Genomic DNA, 22,155 nt, shown 5'->3' with positions numbered 1-22,155 from the left:
TTTCTATTATAATTTGAGAAAAAAAATGAGAAAAACATCCAATTATCTGCCACACTACTCACCTCCGAAACATTCGCACGCACGCTGGCCAAGCTTCAAAAACATGCCGCTGCCAGTGCCAGATTCCTACAGAGAGCTTTAACAGCCCTCTGTATTCCTGCAGCTCTTGTTACAGCACCTCAGTGGGAAAGTAGACGTTGCTTTTACAGTGTTAAAGAGCTGACTCCTCATCTGGCCTTCCATCCCTTCAGCACAGCCAATTGTCTGTAGAGCGTTTTAACAGGCCAATTGAGACTCAAACTCTGGTCTCTGTGACTTTGTAGCTTTACAAGCCAGGGCTTTGAAACAGGTACATTTATTTTCCTCTAGCACCTTGATAAGCTGAACTGAGCTGCTGATTAACGCTCAGCTTTAGTAAAATGCTGGTTAAATAGAACAAGTGTGCTCTTTGGTCCACCGACTGCGCTGTGTGGGAATGTGATTTACTGCTCACATTCAACCATCAGCTGTTGGAAATGATTTGAACAATAACTTCTGTGTCGGTTATCGGTAAGGTTCTACCTAAAACGAGCCTTTTCCCATGTAATATGCTTCTTACTGTGAGATTCAAAATGTAAAGTTCGTGTTGAGTAATTTAACGTTTTTAATTTGCCTAGCATTCACGTGCCTTAAGTGTACTGGTTAATTTGCACTATATCCTATGGTAATTCAGTCAGCAATCGTTTAGTCAAAATGTCCAAGATGTCGTCGCTCAGGTGGCGCAGCGGTAAAACACGCTAGCACACCAGAGCTGACGTTTTGAACTTGTCAGTTTGAAACTCAGCTCTGCCATCTGGCTGGGCTGGGCAGGTACATGAACAACTATTGGCTTGTTGTTCATACAGGTTGGGAAGCCGGATAGGGACCTCATAACTGATGCAATTAGGCTGGTTGATGGCGCCCGCACAGAGTCGAGGGATAATGTGTTGATCAGGGTGTGGCTCTCCGTACACAAAGCTGATCCGCATATGAACTCGCCTTGTGCAGGGAAAAAAAAATGCGGTCGGCTACAGCACGCGTGTCGGAGGGGGTGTGTGTCAGTCTCGTTCTCCTCAATCAGCAGTGGAGATGAGCATCAGTAGAGAGGAAGCGTAATGCAATCAGGTAATTGGATAAGAGTAGATTGGGAGGAAGTTACTCAGGTAACTGACCCTAGAAAACCCTAGAAAATATAAAAGTTTTGAAGATCTCACGTAGAATAAAGACTGTTCCTGGGTAACATTAAAGCTGCTTTGTTTTTGCAGGAGTGGGAGGCTCTACAGCAGAGCATCCAGCGACGAGACCGGGCTTTGCTGGAGACCAAGTCAAAGATCACACACCCAGTGTACAGCTTGTACTTCCCAGAGGAGAAGCATGAGTGGTGGTGGCTCTACATCGCAGACCGCAAAGACCAGACGCTGGTCTCCATGCCTTGTCATGTCTGTACTCTCAAAGACACAGAGGAGGTGAGAGAGGCTGCCTCAAATATGCCTTACTTTCACAGTTACCACTGGCACGTTTGTTTTTAATCAGTCGGCTACTGTTTAAAACGGTTTAAAATTCAGAATGCTGACCTAGTTCTGGTTATAATGTGTACGTTCATCTTACTGCAATGTTTTCTGTTGTCGTTTTATTTATTTTTCAATATGTTTTAAATTCTATTTATGCATTTTCCTTATTTTCTCCCAATCTAATCATATCGAAATTACCTAGTTGTATCTGCTTTTCCCAGTTTTACTGCTGCAGACCCCTACCCTGACTGAGCAGGGCGTTACCTAATACACGTCCCCTCAGACACATGTGAAGTAGTCAACCTCTTCTTTTCACCCACACTTTACACACAACTGAGAATAAGGCTGTCCAAATTCTTAGCTGCCTTAAAGTGCTGCCTACCGAGGGGCCCTTACTTTGAAGCGATAAACTGATTGAATAACTTGCTAGCCTGAGGCTAACTGTAATCGCTGTCTAAGTAGCGCGTCTGAATAACCTGCCTTATAAGTTCGATGTCTTATTAGAATCTTTTCTAATTATGCCAAGTTCACACTACACGATTTTCTGATTTGCCGGGTCGCTGTACAGTTCACACTACACGACTGAATCATTTGCACTCGGGAGTCTTTCAGTTGGTGTGTATTTCACACAACACGACTGATCGGTGATAGGGGGTTTCACACTACACGATCTATCACCAACTGGAATTACAGGCGAGCTTCTCTGGTCTCACAAATATCGTTTTGTTACGAAAACAAACGCGAGATGTGACGAAAGGTTTAATGACACCACGTCCTAAAATGCACAAGTAGCGAGCGATCAAAGTTCGTTAGAGAACGGTCAGGTCAGAAATACTGTAAAACTTGTCTGTAACACCTGTGTATTATGATATAAAATAGATTAAGCCCCTGTACAGCCTTTTACGCTCCTCCCCTGCATTTCTTCTCACGCTGTATCTTGCGTTCTCATTGACTGTTCGACATAGCACTCATTGCCAGTCGGGAACCACCCATTCAGATATCTGACATGCTAGATATCTCGATCCGGTCGCCGAGCGCTCGACGAGCCGCTCGGATCGAGTTGTTGAGTAGTTCACACTTAGCGATTAAGAGCCGAGTTTTGATCGCCGAGCGAATGCCGAGTTGCTCCCGAGTGAGCAAATCTAGCGCCGACCAGTCGCCGAGCAAAAATCAGGGCAAAAATCGTGTAGTGTGAACTAGGCATTAGGCAGCTGCCTAGGTAGGCAGTAGGCAGCAAGGCAGCTCACTAAGTTTTTGAACAGACCCAATGGCATGTGAAATGATATTAACAAACAGTTATATTTTCCTATTAACGATACATGACATATTTAACTGTGCACTACAAAAATGTCAATTTATGACCAAATTCAACATTAAATATGCATTTTTGCAATAGCAGTTTACAAACAATGAGTGGAAGTTACCGGCAAAGGAACAGAAGTGCCTTATTTGACTCACTGTGTAGACTTGGTTATCTAGTGGTATATAGTTTCATTCAAAATAAAGAATCAAGGTGGATGTTTGTTACCACCCTGATAACTGTGGGCTTATTTTAGATGTTTTTTCAAGTTTTTTAAGGTAGGGATTGAAGCTGTTTAACCTGCATCTTGGGGTATAATGAGAGCATAATTGAATCTCTGTATATTATGGCTATATTATAAAATAATACATAGAACGTTACTGTAAACAAATTAATTTGTTTGCGTGAGACTCGCTGCATTTTCTGCACAGTCCCCCCCCCCCCCCCCCCAATTAGCTTGTTGCCAAGCAACCCCCATTATGCAGTGTCTGTCCGTTTAAAGGGACAGTGACATGGCAGACAGATGACCTCAGCGTGCCATAATTCACTCACATAAGCATACATCCTGTTAATGGATCTAAATGAGTGTGTTGTATGGACTTGCTTTAAAACACTTAAGCTGTTAAATAAATCCTAAACTAAACTTTTTTTTTTCTCCAGGTTGAGCTGAAATTTCCTGCTCCATCAAAAACAGGAAACTATCAATATTCTGTGATCCTGAGGTCAGACTCCTATATGGGATTGGATCAGATCAAGCCCCTGAAGGTTAGGTTTTTTTTTCTATTCAGTTCCACCCTGGTCTCTTAAATTTTACCTGGCATGCTAAGGTCAAAAGAGGCATCAGCGGCAAACTGCAAAACCCCATTAACAGACACCAAGGCCACATTGACCTCCTATATACAGTATATAGTAGGTGGCATAGGGAATGGAACACATGCACTACTAACAAACTATATGAAGTCAGCCCTAACATAGGTAGCAATATGACACAATAACTTGAAAATTGATGCGACCAGGTCATATACAGTATACTTGATCAAACATCTGCCGAGTGCAGTATTTAAATATTTAAATACTATACCCTATCCATCCACCCACACAATCATCCATCCAAACACCCACCATCCATCCAACAATCCACCCACCCACCATCCATCTACTCAACAACACACCCAACCCTCTATCCATCCATCAACCCACCCATCCTCTATCCATACATCCAACCCCACTGTCCATCCACCCACCATCAATCCATTTATCCACCCACCCACCTTTCATCCATTCAACAACACACCCACCCTCTATCCATCCACCCAACCCTCTATCTATCCATCAACCCACCCTCCCTCTCTCTATCCATCCACCCAACCCTTTATCTATCCATCAACCCACCCACCCTCTATCCATACATCCAACCCCACTATCCATCCACCCACCCACCCACCATCCATCCATTTATCCACCTACCCACCATCCATCCAACAATCCACCCACCCACCTTTCATCTATTCGACAACACACCCACCCTCTATCCATCCACCCAACCCTCAATCCATCCATCAACCCACCCACCCTCTATCCATCCATCCAACTTGTTCCTAATGGACTATTGTGTGTCTGTGTTCCTCAGCTGGAGGTCCATGAAGCGAAGGCCATGATGGTCAACCACCCACAGTGGGACATCCCAGAGACTGAGGAAGAGGAGGAGGACCAGGAGGACAGCGATGGAATCGAGGAGTCGGAGGAAGATGACGAAGACAACGACTAATCCAGCAAAAATATACAAACTCAGACTCGGCTCACACACAATGTGGTTCCAGTCACACACACACACACACACACACACTTTTGCAGCTTCGAAGCACCGACATAAACAATACAAACAGAAACGGGACATTTAAAAGTTATGGACTGTGACACCGGCATTTTGATTAAAACAAATACACACACACACACACACACACACACTTTGTTTTTTTTATGTTCTGTTTGCATTACCGTTACCAACGTGGCTGCCGGCTCTTTACTGCAGCTCATGTTTGACCAACTGCCGTTTGAGACAAATAAACAGACTGCTTCTACTAAAAGACACATCCCAATCATCATTTACCAATACCATAAAGCATTTCTACATTTCTTGACAGTTTGGTGTAATGCCTTTTCTGAACAGACTGACCTAATCAGGAAAGACTTCAGGACGTGGGTGGGCTTTGTGAGATGGACCGGCCTTGCATGGCTCGAAAACGTGGACAAACGTAACTGGAGGCATAAAAATGAATCATGTATCTTGTTTTTGTTATATTTCGATATTATCAAAGCTGCTTCAGCCTTTGTCATGGTGGTCATTTTTTTCTGCGTATCTTTTACACTTCCAGACATTCCACAGCCAGCTTTATAGATGCAGGCCATAGACCTAGTCAGTTCGAGTTCTAGGTTTTAGTCTTTGGTTTAGAATTCAGATTAGAAGGTGTGAAGTCACCTAGAGCAGGACCATGGCTGGATTTATCCATACTATACCTGCATGGCATGAGTGATGCAGTGTGACTGCTACAGTTTTAATACGTTTACCATTCACACTGACAAATCGGGTGAAATATAAACGTACCATCTGGTGTTTCATTTAAATTTAGGAATTTTCTTTACAACCACAGTACCATTGGTGGTGGTCTTGCATCACAAGTCACATCAATGCGCATTAGCAGTTGACCTTGTTTACTGGACATACCAAAAATTAATCTGAGCTGTACTATGGCCCTAAATTATAGATTGGCTACTGGCCATTGCATACTAGTCCAGGCTTGTGCGTCATCTTGATAACATCTAGTTTTTAGATACGAAGCACCTCGTTGACCTGGTTTAAACCCTTTCACTCACATATCTTGCAGGTCAAAGTGTCTCCACCAGGTGGAGCTATTTCATTTTTGTGTTTTACTGCCATTTATGGTGTTTGAGGCCACCTTTTGAAATTGGAAATTCGCCCCAGGTGGTATTCCACTAGCACACTGTTCGGCCGGGCGCCATCTAGCGGGAATAATTAGCAGTGTCTGCAGCAGACACGTTTCTGCAAGGGCGGGATGACTGGACTATGTGTGTGGGGTCTTCAAACGCTGTGTAAGGATCCAGATTGGCAGATAGAGAGGCACCTGTGCAAGGTCTGTGCACAGGTCGGAGGAGGCGTGAGCAGCAATATACCCACCTCGACTGCAATCAGTGATCCCCTAGATCAAAGACAGAAGACAAATTGACTACGCTAAATTGAGAGAAAATGGGAGAAAATGCATACTGACTTTGAGCAGCTTGGGAGTAGAAATCCAGAGATTCTGTGCAGTTTCACTGTAGTTTGCATTGAAACCAAAAGCAATATGTTCAGCCTTGCTCACGCCATGCAGAGCCATCGTGTAGGAAGCCAGTGCATGATCATGGAAGATTATTGAATGCTCAGAGTCAGGAACTTAGACCAGAAATGCCCTCCACTCACTGTTAGAACTTGGAATTGGATATGCAACAAAAGATTTTGTGGAACAATGGTGTTCTGTGAATTCAGAAAGATGTAACATCTGGCAAATTGGATGCCTTGAAGAAACATTTGGATTTTAATGGGTTTCAGTGGATTTTAATTAAAGTAGGATTAAACGCTATAGCTCTACAGTATATCCCTTACAATCTAGATTCAAATCCTTTAGTATTTCTATATTTAGATCACATTCCAGCAGTGTGATCAGCCTTATTCTCTATTAATATCGGACTGTTGAAGTGTAATCTGTAAAAGTTTATAGATATTTTGCTTTTGTTCTCCACCGGTTACAACTTCAATTAGATCTTTAAATGCATTTAAATCAGATTGATGTCACATTGGCTTGTTCTGCTCCCAAACATGCTCCCATTTTTTGCATTGCATTTTTGAAGTCTGTAATGGTCACCCAACATTGTATTACACACAACATGACCAATGGTATAAGAATCTTCTAACTTATAACTTTGGATTAGGATTTTTACTGGTGTGTTATGTTCAGCATATAGAATCGCAGCCTCCGTAGACAATCATTGGCAGTACAATGTGACTTACTGAAAAGCTCTGAAAACCCACCCCCAATATTTGCTCCCAGTTTCGTCGTTTCCAATTCCCTCTTGTTGGAATCCCACTGGCTGAGACGTCTTAGTGCAGAGATGATCAAGTGCCCCCTGTTTTCACCTGCTTACAGAGCTGCATCATGTTTGGAGAGACACGCTAAGCTCTCTGGATCATCCATCACTAGTGTAGGCTCCTCCTGCATTTGAACCGCAGAAAATACATTTCCACCTTTCCCTCCCATTCAGGCACAGGCATCATGCCTGTGAGTGTGCGTCCGGCCGGTCGATAGCACGGCTGAGATTTCGAACTCTGATCCCAGTGAGGAAGTACTAGCACATTAGGCTGCTGTGTTATCCATGCGCCCATTTAAAAAATGCTAAGCTTCACTGATCCGACTGGCAAGAATTTGGGAATATGGAACATACCTGAAAACCTGTGCCCTAATAATAATCCCTCATAGTTATAGGAGGTGGATGGAGGTGCAGAGGAACATGGCTTCTGAGAAACACTATCTATGATGAGTTTTGATTGTTCTCCCGGTGTTCTCATACCACCCAAAACTGAACTGGTTTTCAAGTGGTGTGTTGCCTTGTGGTGAATTGGTGCCTTGTTCAGGTTTTATTTACGGTTTGTGCTCAGTGCTTTGGATGGCACCAGAGCCACCGGGTTCCTGAACAGAGGTTAAAATGTCTGAAATACTTGGTGTGAATTCTAAAGTGAATTTGATTGTGCTTAAGCATTTTAGACAGACACAGAGCATCAGTGTAAATCAGTTGTATCATATATCAAACCTGCTCTGAAGCATCAGTACTCATGTTTTAACAGTTTTTTTGTGCATGAAGAGGTTGGTGGAGGAAGGCCGTTATTGACCAGTCTTGTGGTTTCACCCGGTCGGTTGTGTGGTCTGCTTTATGTCGGCTGGATGAGCGGAAAAGGAGGAGTGTAGCTGTGACATGTCTGTAGTAGTGATATGAATATACTAATGGACTGGCCGAATCTAATCTGGCGCCGGGCCCGTGTGTTAAAAATGAACGTGCCGGAATTTAGCCTCCCTGTGGATTTAGTCATTCCCATGTGAAATATTTTCAGTGCTGACTTTTGTTTGATGGTTGCATGAAGGCATCGGTCTGCCTTTGCAAGTGTATTTGTGGCCGGTGAGTTTTGGTGGGTATGCTCAAGTGGGCATTCTTCAGGAAATGAACATGATTTGTGGACATTTATAAATTGTAATCTCTAATTTGTCTTTTTTTTTTTTCCCCTTTTTTCTTTTTAAATCATCGTATTCCTGGTTGGAATTTGTCACTGATGATACAGAACTCAGATCCCAGTGGCACTGTGAATTATGTAAATTAATCTTAGTATAATTTTTTGGATATCCTAAGCATCATGTTTAAATGGTAAGATGGACAGATGTTCTATGCCTTCATGAGTGTCCATAGCAATTGATATCTGGTGTTGTGGGTGTGGACGGCAAGGTGGCTAGGTGGGTAGCACTGTCACCTCGGTCCCCAGGCGGGGCGCTCCGGGTCCCTTCTGTGCGGTGTCTGTGTGGGTTTACTCCGGGAGCTCCGGTTTTCTCCCACAGTCCAAAAACATGCAGCCAGGTTAATTGGAGACACTGAATTGCCCTATAAGTGAATGAATGGGTGTGTGTATGTGTGTATGTGTGTGTGTCTGCCCTGCGATGGACTGGCGTCCAGGGTGTTACTGTGTGCCTTGCACCCATTGAAAAGCTGGGATAGGCTCCAGGCCCCCCGACCATAAATGGATAAGCGGATATGATGAATGAATTTTATTGGTGTCATAATATAAACCATAGGGCCAAAACTATGTGGACACCCTTTCTAAATAAAATTTTAGGTGCTATAGCTACACCCATTGCTTTCAACTTGGTGGCAACAGTCTGTTCCAGCAAGAAAGCATTAAGACCCGTTTGGTGTGGTGGAACTCCAGTCACCTGCCCAGAGCTCTGACCCCAACCATATTGAACATCTGTAAGAAGGTCTGGCTAGCAATCCAAGTCAGATTTATCAAACATCACATCACTGCCAGACCTTCTAAATGCTTTTATGACTGAATGACCACAAATTCCCACAGAAACAGGAATGCCGGCTGTTATAGCTGCATAATGAGGATGTATTTTTATGGGTGGGGGGGTTGGCTCCATATTGATACCAATAAATTGAGAACTGGTGAGATGACACTGTTATAACATTTGACATCAGGTGTTATGACCACTCGTGACAGGTTCATGACATTCTTGGGTCAGTGTCAAGACGGAGCGTTTAAGTAACACCTACATTTATTATATTGTACCAAACTATACAAGCTTTCCATTTGTATAGGTCATTTAGTATTACAGATCCACACACGACTGTAGTCCGTTCAATGTGTGTTTAAAAAGCTGTGACTTCTGGGTAATTAAAAAGCCTTTGTACAGACACACACACACACACTTTTATAGGCTCATTAAGGTCTGACATGTATAGTTCAGTCAAATGAGCCAGAAGAGAATTGTAGACAATGTCTGCCACTTTTGTTTACAAGAAAACACATTGTAAATGGAAAATATATATTATTTGTATTTAAATCATTTCAAATAAAATAATTTTGAAAATCTGATTTTGGGGTCAAACAATATTTACACACTTGTTTTACTGCTACGGTTTTAATTAATCATTAATTTACATGAGCACTGTACTTGGGATTCATGAACTTGGGATTTTTCAACACTGCTTTATCCTGGACATAGTTGAGGTGGGTTTGGCACCACCTGGCAACACCAAGCACTCACTCATGGGACTGATGTTAGTGCTGTGTGAACTAGAGCGAGGGTCGCAAGCCAAAAAAAAGGGTCACGGATTAAAATAAGAATTAAACAAATTTTAACAGGTGCATAAACACAAAATAAACTTGTACACAGACACCCCTTGTGGAGGTTTTATGTTCCATCTCGTAAACCACAGTGAGACCAGATTGCCACCATATTTATTTATTAAGTATATTTCATTGTGTTTTATTTTGATGCATGGGCTGTATTCAGAATGAACCAATCACATTCAAACTCTTTAATAATAGTGACACCTGCCATCAATTAACCAATTAACCCCATAAAAGCCAGTTGTAGAAGAGTAATAGGATTTTTGACCTTTCTCTACTTAGTTGCACCTTACTGCAAAATTATGGTCCGCAAAGAGCTTCACATTTCATTAATTCATTCATTTTCAATATACACTTGTGGTGTAGAGGTTGTGGTGTGTTCTTTGCCATCTGGAAACAGCATGCAAAGCATGAATGATTGGACTGGACTGCTCGCCAATTTACCTTTATTTAGGTTACTCACTCGACTCCACCTAAAGACAGTTCAGCACAGCCTATCCACCTTGCATAATGCATATTTTGGGAGCTAGGAGGAAAGCCATACAGACACGAAGAGAACATGCCAAACTCCTTAGACAGTGCCTGAAGGCAAGTTCAGCTTATGTTACTTATGTCTTATTTGCCCACATTCACATAATATTCATTTTGTTTTCCCAATGGTTTAGCCTATTTTTGTTCAATATTATATACTTGTTTATTTAAAATATATATATATATATATATATATATGTGTATATATGTAACAACATTTGTTCAATATTATATACTTGTTTATTTAAAGTATATATATATATATATGTATATGTGTATATATATATATATATATATATATACAGTGTATCACAAAAGTGAGTACACCCCTCACATTTCTGCAGATATTTAAGTATATCTTTTCATGGGACAACACTGGCAAAATGTCACTTTGACACAATGAAAAGTAGTCTGTGTGCAGCTTATATAACAGTGTAAATTTATTCTTCCCTCAAAATAACTCAATATACAGCCATTAATGTCTAAACCACCGGCAACAAAAGTGAGTACACCCCTTAGTGAAAGTTCCTGAAGTGTCAATATTTTGTGTGGCCACCATTATTTCCCAAAACTGCCTTAACTCTCCTGGGCATGGAGTTTACCAGAGCTTCACAGGTTGCCACTGGAATGCTTTTCCACTCCTCCATGACGACATCACGGAGCTGGCGGATATTCGAGACTTTGCGCTCCTCCACCTTCCGCTTGAGGATGCCCCAAAGATGTTCTATTGGGTTTAGGTCTGGAGACATGCTTGGCCAGTCCATCACCTTTACCCTCAGCCTCTTCAATAAAGCAGTGGTCGTCTTAGAGGTGTGTTTGGGGTCATTATCATGCTGGAACACTGCCCTGCGACCCAGTTTCCGGAGGGAGGGGATCATGCTCTGCTTCAGTATTTCACAGTACATATTGGAGTTCATGTGTCCCTCAATGAAATGTAACTCCCTAACACCTGCTGCACTCATGCAGCCCCAGACCATGGCATTCCCACCACCATGCTTGACTGTAGGCATGACACACTTATCTTTGTACTTCTCACCTGATTGCCACCACACATGCTTGAGACCATCTGAACCAAACAAATTAATCTTGGTCTCATCAGACCATAGGACATGGTTCCAGTAATCCATGTCCTTTGTTGACATGTCTTCAGCAAACTGTTTGCGGGCTTTCTTGTGTAAAGACTTCAGAAGAGGCTTCCTTCTGGGGTGACAGCCATGCAGACCAATTTGATGTAGTGTGCGGCGTATGGTCTGAGCACTGACAGGCTGACCCCCCACCTTTTCAATCTCTGCAGCAATGCTGACAGCACTCCTGCACCTATCTTTCAAAGACAGCAGTTGGATGTGACGCTGAGCACGTGCACTCAGCTTCTTTGGACGACCAACGCGAGGTCTGTTCTGAGTGGACCCTGCTCTTTTAAAACGCTGGATGATCTTGGCCACTGTGCTGCAGCTCAGTTTCAGGGTGTTGGCAATCTTCTTGTAGCCTTGGCCATCTTCATGTAGCGCAACAATTCGTCTTTTAAGATCCTCAGAGAGTTCTTTGCCATGAGGTGCCATGTTGGAACTTTCAGTGACCAGTATGAGAGAGTGTGAGAGCTGTACTACTAAATTGAACACACCTGCTCCCTATGCATACCTGAGACCTAGTAACACTAACAAATCACATGACATTTTGGAGGGAAAATGACAAGCAGTGCTCAATTTGGACATTTAGGGGTGTAGTCTCTTAGGGGTGTACTCACTTTTGTTGCCGGTGGTTTAGACATTAATGGCTGTATTTTGAGTTATTTTGAGGGAAGAATAAATTTACACTGTTATATAAGCTGCACACAGACTACTTTTCATTGTGTCAAATTTTCATTTTGTCAGTGTTGTCCCATGAAAAGATATACTTAAATATCTGCAGAAATGTGAGGGGTGTACTCACTTTTGTGATACACTGTATATACACACACACACATTAAGTAAACACACAAGTAAACAAGTGAAAAAAAATTAAAATGAAAACATCACAATTAAAGAACAGTAAAAATATATACAGTATATATATATATATATATATATATATATATATATATATATATATATATATATATATATATATATATATATATATAACATGCACATACATTAAACAAAATAGTGGAAAAAAATTATTACAATTACAAAAACGGTACAAAAATAAGCTAAACCATTAGGTCAATAAAAACAAATTGTGTATACAACAAATTGTAACACACACGAACACACACACACATATATATATACTGTATATATATATATATATATATATATATATATACTGTATATATATATATATATATATATATATATATATATATATATATATATACACATATATATATATATATACATATATATATACACACACACACACATACATTAAATAAAGATGTAAAAAATAAGATAAACCGTTAGTTCAAAATTTTGGAGTATATATATATATATATATATATATATATATATATATATATATTATACACACACACACACACATATACATTAAATAAACAAGTGAAAAAACATTTAAATAAAAAAAAAAAAGCAAATAAGCTAAATTTTGGAATATATATATATATAACAAAAATAACATTATATATACGAGACACACATATACTGTATATATATAACACAACATATATATACACATATATTTAACAAATTGTATATACAACACACACATATATAAGTATATATATATATATTAAATAAGTGGGAAAAAAAAATAATTCAAGTTACAAAATGAGAAAAAAAATTAAACCATCAGATTAAAATTTGAATTAAAAAAAATATATATATATATATATATATAATAAAAATACTGACCCCTGTTATACAAACACCTCCACACAATCTGGTCTAAAAACACACAAAAATGATTAGAAATAACGTTAAAAATAACTAAATAAAAATAAAATCCTAAATAAATGCACTGACTTGCAGCTGCAGACGGGATCGGTGTTGATGCAGAGGGGAAATGATGCAGCCGCTTTTAGAACTCGGAAATCCTTCCTGTACTTGCGGATTTACTTTGCATGGGGCCTGTACAGCAAGATATAAATCATAATATTAAAATAATCTTACTAATAATAAAGTAACAGTCTATTTGCGGGACCTCCAGTGTGTTGCTGGTCAAACAACTCCGCCGGGGAAGTAAAGACGGATAGCGGAAGGAACACCGGCTCTTTTACCGCAACCGCTCCGCTCCATCCGCTCCTCATCCACATCATCAGCGCTCCGAGCTCACAGAAATCGAGATCGCGGCTTCGTGGGGACACGATCCGACTGCCATCCAGACTCGTTATCAGGATTTAACGCCATCCGTGAACACTGAGGTAAAGTACCCAGGTTTAGATTGGGATTTTTACCTGAGTGGGTGATAAATGTGCGTGTTAATGAGCCGCGAGTGCGCCAAGTTCCCAAACCGGGCATGACGCGCATTCATCAGAATCTTATACAAGATTCGGGACTGTCAGGAAAAACAAATGTGTTTTTATAGAATATAGATGTTTATCATATCAGTTTATTTTTTATAGTTTTAATGTAGTCTTTACAGCAATAATATTATAATGTTTATAGACTGTACAAAGCTCATTTGCACAAAAGTTGGGACAGCATGTGATTTATTTATTTATTTATTTATAAGGATTTTAACGTCATGTTTTACACTTTGGATACATTCATGACAGAAACGGAAGTTACTCATTACACAAGATTCATCAGTTCACAAGTTTTAAAGTCAAACACAGTCTTGGACAATTTCGTATCTCCAATTCACCTCAGTTGCATCTTTTTGGACTGTGGGAGGAAACCGGAGCACCCGGAGGAAACCCACACAGACACAGGGAGAACCCAGACCGCCCTACCTGGGGATCCTACCCAGGATCTTCTTTATGTGAGGTGACAGGGAAGCCACTGAGCCATCGTGCCACCCCACATGTCAAATGCAAATTAAAACAGAACGCAGTGATTTGTAAGTCCAATAGTACATTTACATTTTCAGCATTTAGCAGACGCCTTTATCCAAAGTGACTTACCGTACAGTATGCTCAAGGGCCCAACAGCAGCAACCTGGCAGTGGTAAGGCTTGAACCATCAACCTTTTGATTACTAGTCCAGATTACTATCCACTAGGCTATGGCTTGCCCACAAAGGTGAGATATTACAAAGATGAGCTATTTAATATTGTAGTTTATTACTTCTTTAATGTTTTATTTTATCAGCATCTTCTTAAAACATAAATGCAGACACAATTTAGCACTAGAAACTGTAAAATAACTTCGAATGCAACCATGCTTGGGTGTTAATAAAAGCATCCAAAAAGGCCTAGTCATTTATAAGCAAGGATTAATAATGTGGACCATCTAATAGCTTATAAACAATGTTTTTTGGGCGTCACTGTCAGCTCACAGCAAGAAGGTCCTGTGTTTGACATTAAAGTTGTGAACTGATGAATCTTGTGTAACCAGTAACTATGGTTTCTGTCATGAATGTAACCAAAGTGTGTAAAACTTAAAGTTAAAATTCTAATAAATAAATAAAATTGTAGGAATTTTCATTATGTCAACCTATACAGGGCATAATATAATTAAATGAATCCATTGAAATCCATTGACCTTGTGGCCAGTTTATAACAGCAATTCTTGTCTTTTGTTTGTTTGTTTATTAGGAGTTTAACATGACGTTTTACACTTTGGTTACAGTCATGACAGAAACGGTAGTTACTTATTACAGAAGATTCATTAGTTCACAAGTTTTAAAGTCGAACAGTCATGGACAATTTTGTATCTCCAATTCACCTCACGTGCATGTTTTTGGACTCTCGGAGGAAACTGGAGCTCCCGGAGGAAACCCACACAGACACAGGAAGAACATGCAAACCCCACACAGAAAGGATCCCTACCTGGGGATCAAACCTTCTTTCTGTGAGGTGACAGTGCTACCCATTATGCCACCGTGCAATTCTTGTGTAATCAATATCACCACATGAATGCATCACTGTATCTACAAATGCAAGTTAAGACTGTACTATGCACAGTGGAAGCAATTTGTCAACAATGTCCAGAAATGGTGTTAATTTATCCAGGGACAAGTTCTCAGAAATGTACTGATGACAATGGAAATTATGTATTGTGGTTTGTTTGGACATTGGTCCTCATTGGTAACAATTGGATGGCCTGGAGAACCCAGTTAAAAGCCAGGGTTTGTCATAGTATGGTGGTGTATTAGTGGATTTGAAGTTGGACTATCTGCTCCAGGTTGCCTCCAGGTGTAAATACAGTTGTGAATAAGTGATCTCCAGTAAAGTGGCACCAGACCCAGTTGTAACCCCAATGGCTTTTACAATTGATTTAATGTCATATATTTTACTAGACTGAAAATCAAGGTACTATTTTCCTGGCTGACCTTGTTTGTAAGAAGTGGATAGAACTAAAATGGAAAAATCTTTACTGCTCAATAGTGGGTTTGTTATTGTTCATCCTGAAAGGTGTGGATGCTCTCATGAGACATGCCCACCTGCACATTCTGCATTCGCCTTGTCAACAATTCCCAGTATGTCTTACAGGTCTGTGCACACAAGTGAGAAAAATCACAATTATTAAGTAAAGGTGAAGCACCAAAACAGCTTCACTGTGCCTTAGTACAGAATCTTCTAGAAAATGCACTGGAGAAACGGAAACTAATATTTTTTTAATATTTTTTTATGCATTTTCCCCCCTTTGTCTCCCTTGTAGCGCGTCCAATTGCCTGATTGCGTCATGCTTCCTCTCCACCAATGCCGATTCCCTGGTGCTCTGATCGAGGACAACGTAGCTTACCCATGCCCCCTCCGACACGTGGGCAGTAGCCGTATGCATCTTGTCACCTACACTTTGACGAGTGCAGTGCAGCTCAGCACTGTGTACGGAGAGACACACCCTGACAGCACTCTCTTCCCCATCGATCAGCCAGCAGAGGTCGTAATTGCATTATGAGAGAGACCCTATCTGGCTAAATCCCACCCCATCTGAACAACAGGCCAGTCGTTCATGTGGCTGCTCAGCCCAGCCGGCAGGCAGAGCTGAAATTCGATACGATGTGTTCGAGATCCCAACTGTGGTGTTCCAGTGTGTGTTTTTTACCACTGCACCACCTGAGCGGACATTTTTATTTTTGTATTTTTTAAACGCTATGTCCTTATTTGGTGTTTGGATGGTGATGTTAGATAACACTGTCCAACAAATCAGTTTGGAATTGTTCATGGTTTTTAGCTGGGTTGAAATCTGGTGACTGCAAAAGCAAAAGATTGTTTTTCTGGAAGAGAACACTCCCATCAGGATAAAACAATTTGTTATAGTGATTTGCAAATCAGTACAAAATATTCTGACCAATCACCTTATGGATAAGATTTTGTAATTTTAGTTATTGGACAGATGATTGGTTCTTGCTGACCACTTCAGTGCTTGGGGTCCTTAAGTGCTTGGTCTGTTCTCTATGTGTATGCAGTGCGTGTCTTGTAGCACGCCAGAGCTGACATTTTGAACTCGTTGGTTCGAAAATCTACCATCCGGCTGGGCTGGACGGCTACACGACCAACGATTTGCTGTTGTTCATACAGGGTGGGAAGCCGGATAAGGGCATGTCATAACTGATGCAATTACGACCTCTGCTGGCTGGTTGATGGCGCCTGCACAGAGTCGGGAAATAATGCGATCAGGGTGTGGCTCTCGGTACACAAAGCAGATCCGCACATTAACTTGCCTTGGGCAGGTGAAAAGATGCAGTCGGCTACTGCACACGTGTCGGAGGGGGCGTGTGTCAGTCTCGCTTTTCTCAATCAGAAGTACAGTATAGAGAGGAAGCGTAATGCAATTGGGTAATTGGATACAACTAGATTGGGAGGAAAATTGGGAAAAATGCGCAGGGTTGGATGTTAATTACTTAATAGTATCAAGCGGCATCTTGTTGTTGTTTTTCCAATCATTTATACAGTGTTATTTTTTATTTCTTAGCTGTCTCTATTAGGGCTTTGTCCATTATAGAGCTGTTTGATTCAGATAAATGGCATGTTCTCATTGCCGGAGGCTAATGATTAAACATTACCTTGTATTTGTAGAAGCAGTTGTGAGTTCTGTCTTCCTTCACATGTGAAGACAGTGTGCAGTGGGGCGTGTGATGAGACCCTGAGGCACCATGCCAGCATGAATATTAGAAATACACGGTTTATTATTGGAGCAAATAAGCCACCAGAGACAGGCTGTAATGTGTGTTGTCTAGGTGGAATAAGCCATCTCAGAGATAAGTGGACATGTTTATAGTGAAGCTATGCTCTAGAGAAAAACGCTGATTTCACTGTGTGAAAGAAGGTAAATAATTAACTCCAGTTGACCTTCTGGGTCAGTTGTCTAAAAACAGAAATGGTTATGAATCCCACGCTTCTTACTACTCTTTAAAAGGTCCATAAATAGCATATATGGCAAACACATTGGACACAAGACCATGAACCTGCTGGTCATCCAATTCCAAAAGGGAAGGTATTAATTTTGGACTAAAAGGTCTGGCTTGCAATCGCTGTTCCAATTTCTCTCAGATTCCAGTTTATATTTATTGGGCAACCCATTCCAAACCTATGGATTTACAACCCCAAATCAGAAAAAGTTGGGACAGCGTGGAAAATGCAAATAATAAAAAAACACAGTTTCTTACATTTACTTTGACTTTTATTTGATTGCAGACAGGATGATCCTGAGATATTTCATGTTTTATCTGCTCAACTTCATTTCATTTATTAATAAACATCCATTCCTGCATTTCAGTCCTGCAACACATTCCAAAAAAGTTGGGACAGTAAAGCATTTACCACTTTGTAATGTTGCCATTCCTTTTCACCACACTTAAAAGACGTTTTGGCACCGAGGAGACCAAGTGATTTAGTGTTTCAGCTTTTATTTTGTCCCGTTCTTTCTGCAAACACGTCTTTAAGATGTGCAACAGTACGGGGTCGTCGTTGTCGCATTTTTCGTTTCAAAATTCTGTATTGGGGACAGGTCAGGACTGCAGGCAGGCCAGTCCAGTACCCGTACCCTCTTCTTCCGGTGTCACCTGTTTGGAATCACATCATTATTTCATTTTTTCACCTCATTACTAGCCCTAAATTGCCCCTGTCCCAACTTTTTTGGAAAGTGTTACAGGCCTGAAATGCAGGAATGAAGGTATATTAACAAATGAAATGAAGTTGAGCAGACAAAAGTTTAAATATCTTGGGTTCAAACTGTCTACAGTGAAATGTAAATTTAAGGAACACTTTTTTAAGCATTTTTATTTTATTTGCATTTTCCATACTGTCCCAACTTTTTCTGATTTGGGGTTCTAATATCGAGTTGCCCTTCCTAATTAAAGGCATTCACAGCATTCACTCTTCTTTAAAGACAAGATTTTGGAATTAGGAATTTGTGCCCATTCAGACCAACAAGCACTTCAAATTTGGCAATATGTGTTTGAATTTGTGCCTATTTAGTAAAAAAAAAAGAATTGTGTGGTCAGGTGCTTATTGACAAGAAGGCCTACGTTCCAATTCACTTTCACTGGCGTTCATATACATTTTTTTATTTTGATTTTATTGATTATATACAGGGCGGCATGGTGGCTCAGTGGGTAGCACTGTCGCCTCACAGCAAGGAAGGTCCTGGGTTCGATCCCCAAGCAGGGCGGTCCGGGTAATTGGAGCCACTGAATTGCCCTGTAGGTGAATGGGTGTATGTGTATGTGTGTCTGCCCTGTGATGTAGAGTGTTACTGTGTGCCTTGCGCCCATTGAAAAGCTGGGATAGGCTCCAACCCCCCCCCCCCCGCGACTCCAATTGGATAAGCGATTAAGAAATTGAGAGTGATTATATACACCAAAACCTACTAATTAGGGAGGTCCCCATACTTTTGCACATATAGTATATTTTTCTGTTTTTAATTTGATTTCTATATATACATTATACTGTATATATATATATATGTCAGTGGCGATTTCTCTAAGACTGCAATGGAAGCTCAGCTTCCCCTAAAATGTCAAAAATTAAATGATCAAATATGTACAGTTGTGTTAACATTTCATTGACTACAAATGCGTTACAACACGTTCATCTCGAAGACCAGTTCGTTAAGAATCAGCTACTTATCACAAATCGACTGACTCGAACTTCTCATACATTCCCGCGGCATCAATGCATTTGCCCGTAGAAGCTGAGCGTCTATTCACTTCAATGGGACTGCATGGAAAGGTTTTTTTCATTGCTTCGAAACTCGCCGGTCATTGCATAAATGCCACAATTTTGTCCCGCCCCCGGACGCTGAGCTTCTGCAAGATGATTGGAGGATCAGTCGAAAGGCTGAATCCTGTTTTGATTGACAGCTATTTTGAGATCTACATCATCACTGGGAGCTTCAGTCCCATCGCTGATTTTGCGAGTGAAGTCACCAGACAAACTGCATCCCATTTCTGGCCATTTTCTTGAAAAGGAACGGAGGGCAGAATTTATGTATAAATAAATTGACAAATTTTATGATGTAAGTCGACAATGAGCTTCCCCTCTTTGAAAGCTGCCACTGATATATATACAGTATTATACTGTATATACACACTCGTCTATATTCATGAGTAAAAATTAAAATTAAAATAAATTGTGTGTAAATGTGAAGTGGATGTATGTAGTCGAAGTAAATAATTGGTTGAATACCTTTTTCCTCTCCTTCCAGGCTATAGCTGCTGTTTTCAGAAATAAAAAAATGTCTTGAGAGGCCTAATAGCACTCTGTCAGCTGCACTCCAGTCCTCTTTTAACTTTGAAGTTGATCACTGGTGTAGTTTTATAATGGACAGACTGTTCGAACAGACAATGTGGGCTTTGATAAAAGGAGTGCGTTCGGTCAACACAAGTCACAACCACTCTGCCCTGAACCAATCTTTCCTAACACAGTTTCTTATCTGCAGTGAGTTTAGAGAAATATTATCATAGATGTAATAATGTCTTAATCTTAATGCAGTGGTTCTCAATTTACATCTAACATTTCTTAAAATAATAATTAGAAATGGTGCTTGGGAGGTGTGGTTTTGATGGTGCCATTAGCCTGGGAACCGAACAGACACAGCTGTCTGAGAAAGAAAAGCCAGATAGAGATTCACTTTCTTGACACTGCAACAGTGATTCCTACTCTCTAATTGAAGCACTGACAACTGGCGGAATCCAGAATCCAGAGGTGTATAGATACACAGACCAGGCATAACATTATGACCACTGACAGGTAAAGTGAATAACACTGATTATCTCTTCATCACGGCACCTGTTAGTGGGTGGGATATGTTAGGCAGCAAGTGAACATTTTACCCTCAAAGTTGATGTTTTAGAAGCAGGAAAAATTGGCAAGAGTAAGGATTGAAGTCAGTTTGACAAGGACCAACTAGTGATGATTATACGAATGGGTCAGAGCATCTCCATGGGGAGCGAAGGCTGGCCCGTGTGGTTCGATCCAACAGACGAGCTACTGTAGCTCAAACTGCTGAAGAAGTTAATGCTGGTTCTGATAGAAAGAAGTCACAGTGCAGCGCAGTTTGTTGCATATGGGGCAGCAAAAAGTGGGGCCAACACAATATTAGGAAGGTGGGCATAATGTTATGCCTGATTAGTGTATGGGTAAGTGTACAGACGTGGCTTCTGGCTTCACTTGCGTTTGAAGAGGCTTGTGTAAGGCTGTGTCTCTCTTTGGCCTGCAAGCGTGTTGTGCAGGAGGCAGGAACTGCCCAATAAATAAATACAATGGGAACAGGTTGGCAGACAGGAAGACCTGAACTATGGTAGAACTAAGTTCAGATTTTCTTTAATCTGCAGGAAGAAATCACATGGGCAAAGAAAAAGCAGAAGCCATCTGTTTAAGTTGTGTAGTACTTATTATCTTATAAAATTATCTTGTAGGCGCCCAGGTGGTGCAGCGAGATATTCCGCTAGCACACCAGCGCCGAGATTCTGAACTCCTCGGTTTGAAACTCGGCGTTGTCACCGGTCGGCTGGGCACCATCTAGCGGGGATAATTGGCAGTGCCTGCAGCAGAAGCTATGGCGGGATGACCAGACTATGTGGGTGGGGTCTTCAAACGCTGTGTAAGGACACTGATTGGCAGATAGAGAGGCGCCTTTGCGGAGTGCATTGGTGAAAAAGGGTTCCGCTAAGGGCTGCGTGTGGGTCGGAGGAGCCGTGAGCAGCAATGTGCCCACCTTGACTGCAATCGGGGATCCCCCAGCAGCGGAAGACAAATTGACTATGTTAAATTGGGAGAAAATGCATAATATATACTGTTATATGATATTATTATACAGTATATAACTTTAAGTGTCTTTATTCTTTTGCTCAGTGTAATGTTTGGGCTGGAGCGTGTGGTACTGAGGGAATGAGACTGCGTGGCAGGGATCTGGAGGATTCCACCGGCTCTTGGATACCAAGCGTCCTGGGCGTGCAGAGTGTCAGACTCCGCCTTCGACTCGACCGCCAAAACAACGGTGGGAGGAGCCTCTGGCAACTGGTGGACCTGAACAGAGAGGCGAGGCAGAGCGAGGAAGGCTTATGTTATAACACCCCGCCCACTTGTTCACAGAGTAAGTAGAGTGTAATTACAGTATTAGATTTGATCTGTGGGGCTTTTGGTTAATTACAGTTTTATTCGCATGAGGTGGCACAGTGGTGTCGTTGGTTGAGTGGGTACTGTGGAGCACAGAGGGTCCTGAGGACCTCGGATTAAAGATGTGTACGCTTTCCCGCAAGGCATTTAGTTTGGAAATTTTTTAACGAATTTAAACCTTT

The 22,155-nt window shown here is 41.1% G+C and overlaps 2 protein-coding genes across 3 annotated transcripts in view; both read left to right on the top strand.

Moving 5' to 3' along the window:
* Positions 1 to 4,916, top strand: part of sec63 (SEC63 homolog, protein translocation regulator) — a 33,773-nt gene extending 28,857 nt beyond the window's left edge. For both annotated transcript variants that reach the window (XM_063001909.1, XM_063001908.1), the window contains exons 18-20: positions 1,284 to 1,484; positions 3,490 to 3,594; positions 4,460 to 4,916. In XM_063001909.1, coding sequence (XP_062857979.1) covers positions 1,284 to 1,484; positions 3,490 to 3,594; positions 4,460 to 4,597 — 444 coding nt within the window. In that variant the 3' untranslated portion in view covers positions 4,598 to 4,916. The remainder of the gene's footprint in view (positions 1 to 1,283; positions 1,485 to 3,489; positions 3,595 to 4,459) is intronic.
* A 2,241-nt stretch (positions 4,917 to 7,157) lies between these two features.
* scml4 (Scm polycomb group protein like 4) overlaps positions 7,158 to 22,155 on the top strand; it is a 73,535-nt gene continuing 58,537 nt past the window's right edge. Inside the window, exons 1-3 of the mRNA XM_063002463.1 lie at positions 7,158 to 7,163; positions 13,503 to 13,670; positions 21,710 to 21,950. Of these exons, the coding sequence (XP_062858533.1) occupies positions 7,158 to 7,163; positions 13,503 to 13,670; positions 21,710 to 21,950 (415 nt within the window). The remainder of the gene's footprint in view (positions 7,164 to 13,502; positions 13,671 to 21,709; positions 21,951 to 22,155) is intronic.

The sequence above is a fragment of the Trichomycterus rosablanca genome, chromosome 9, assembly GCF_030014385.1.
Source record: "Trichomycterus rosablanca isolate fTriRos1 chromosome 9, fTriRos1.hap1, whole genome shotgun sequence".
Taxonomy (NCBI): domain Eukaryota; kingdom Metazoa; phylum Chordata; class Actinopteri; order Siluriformes; family Trichomycteridae; genus Trichomycterus; species Trichomycterus rosablanca.
This window is presented reverse-complemented; position numbering and strand designations above follow the sequence as displayed.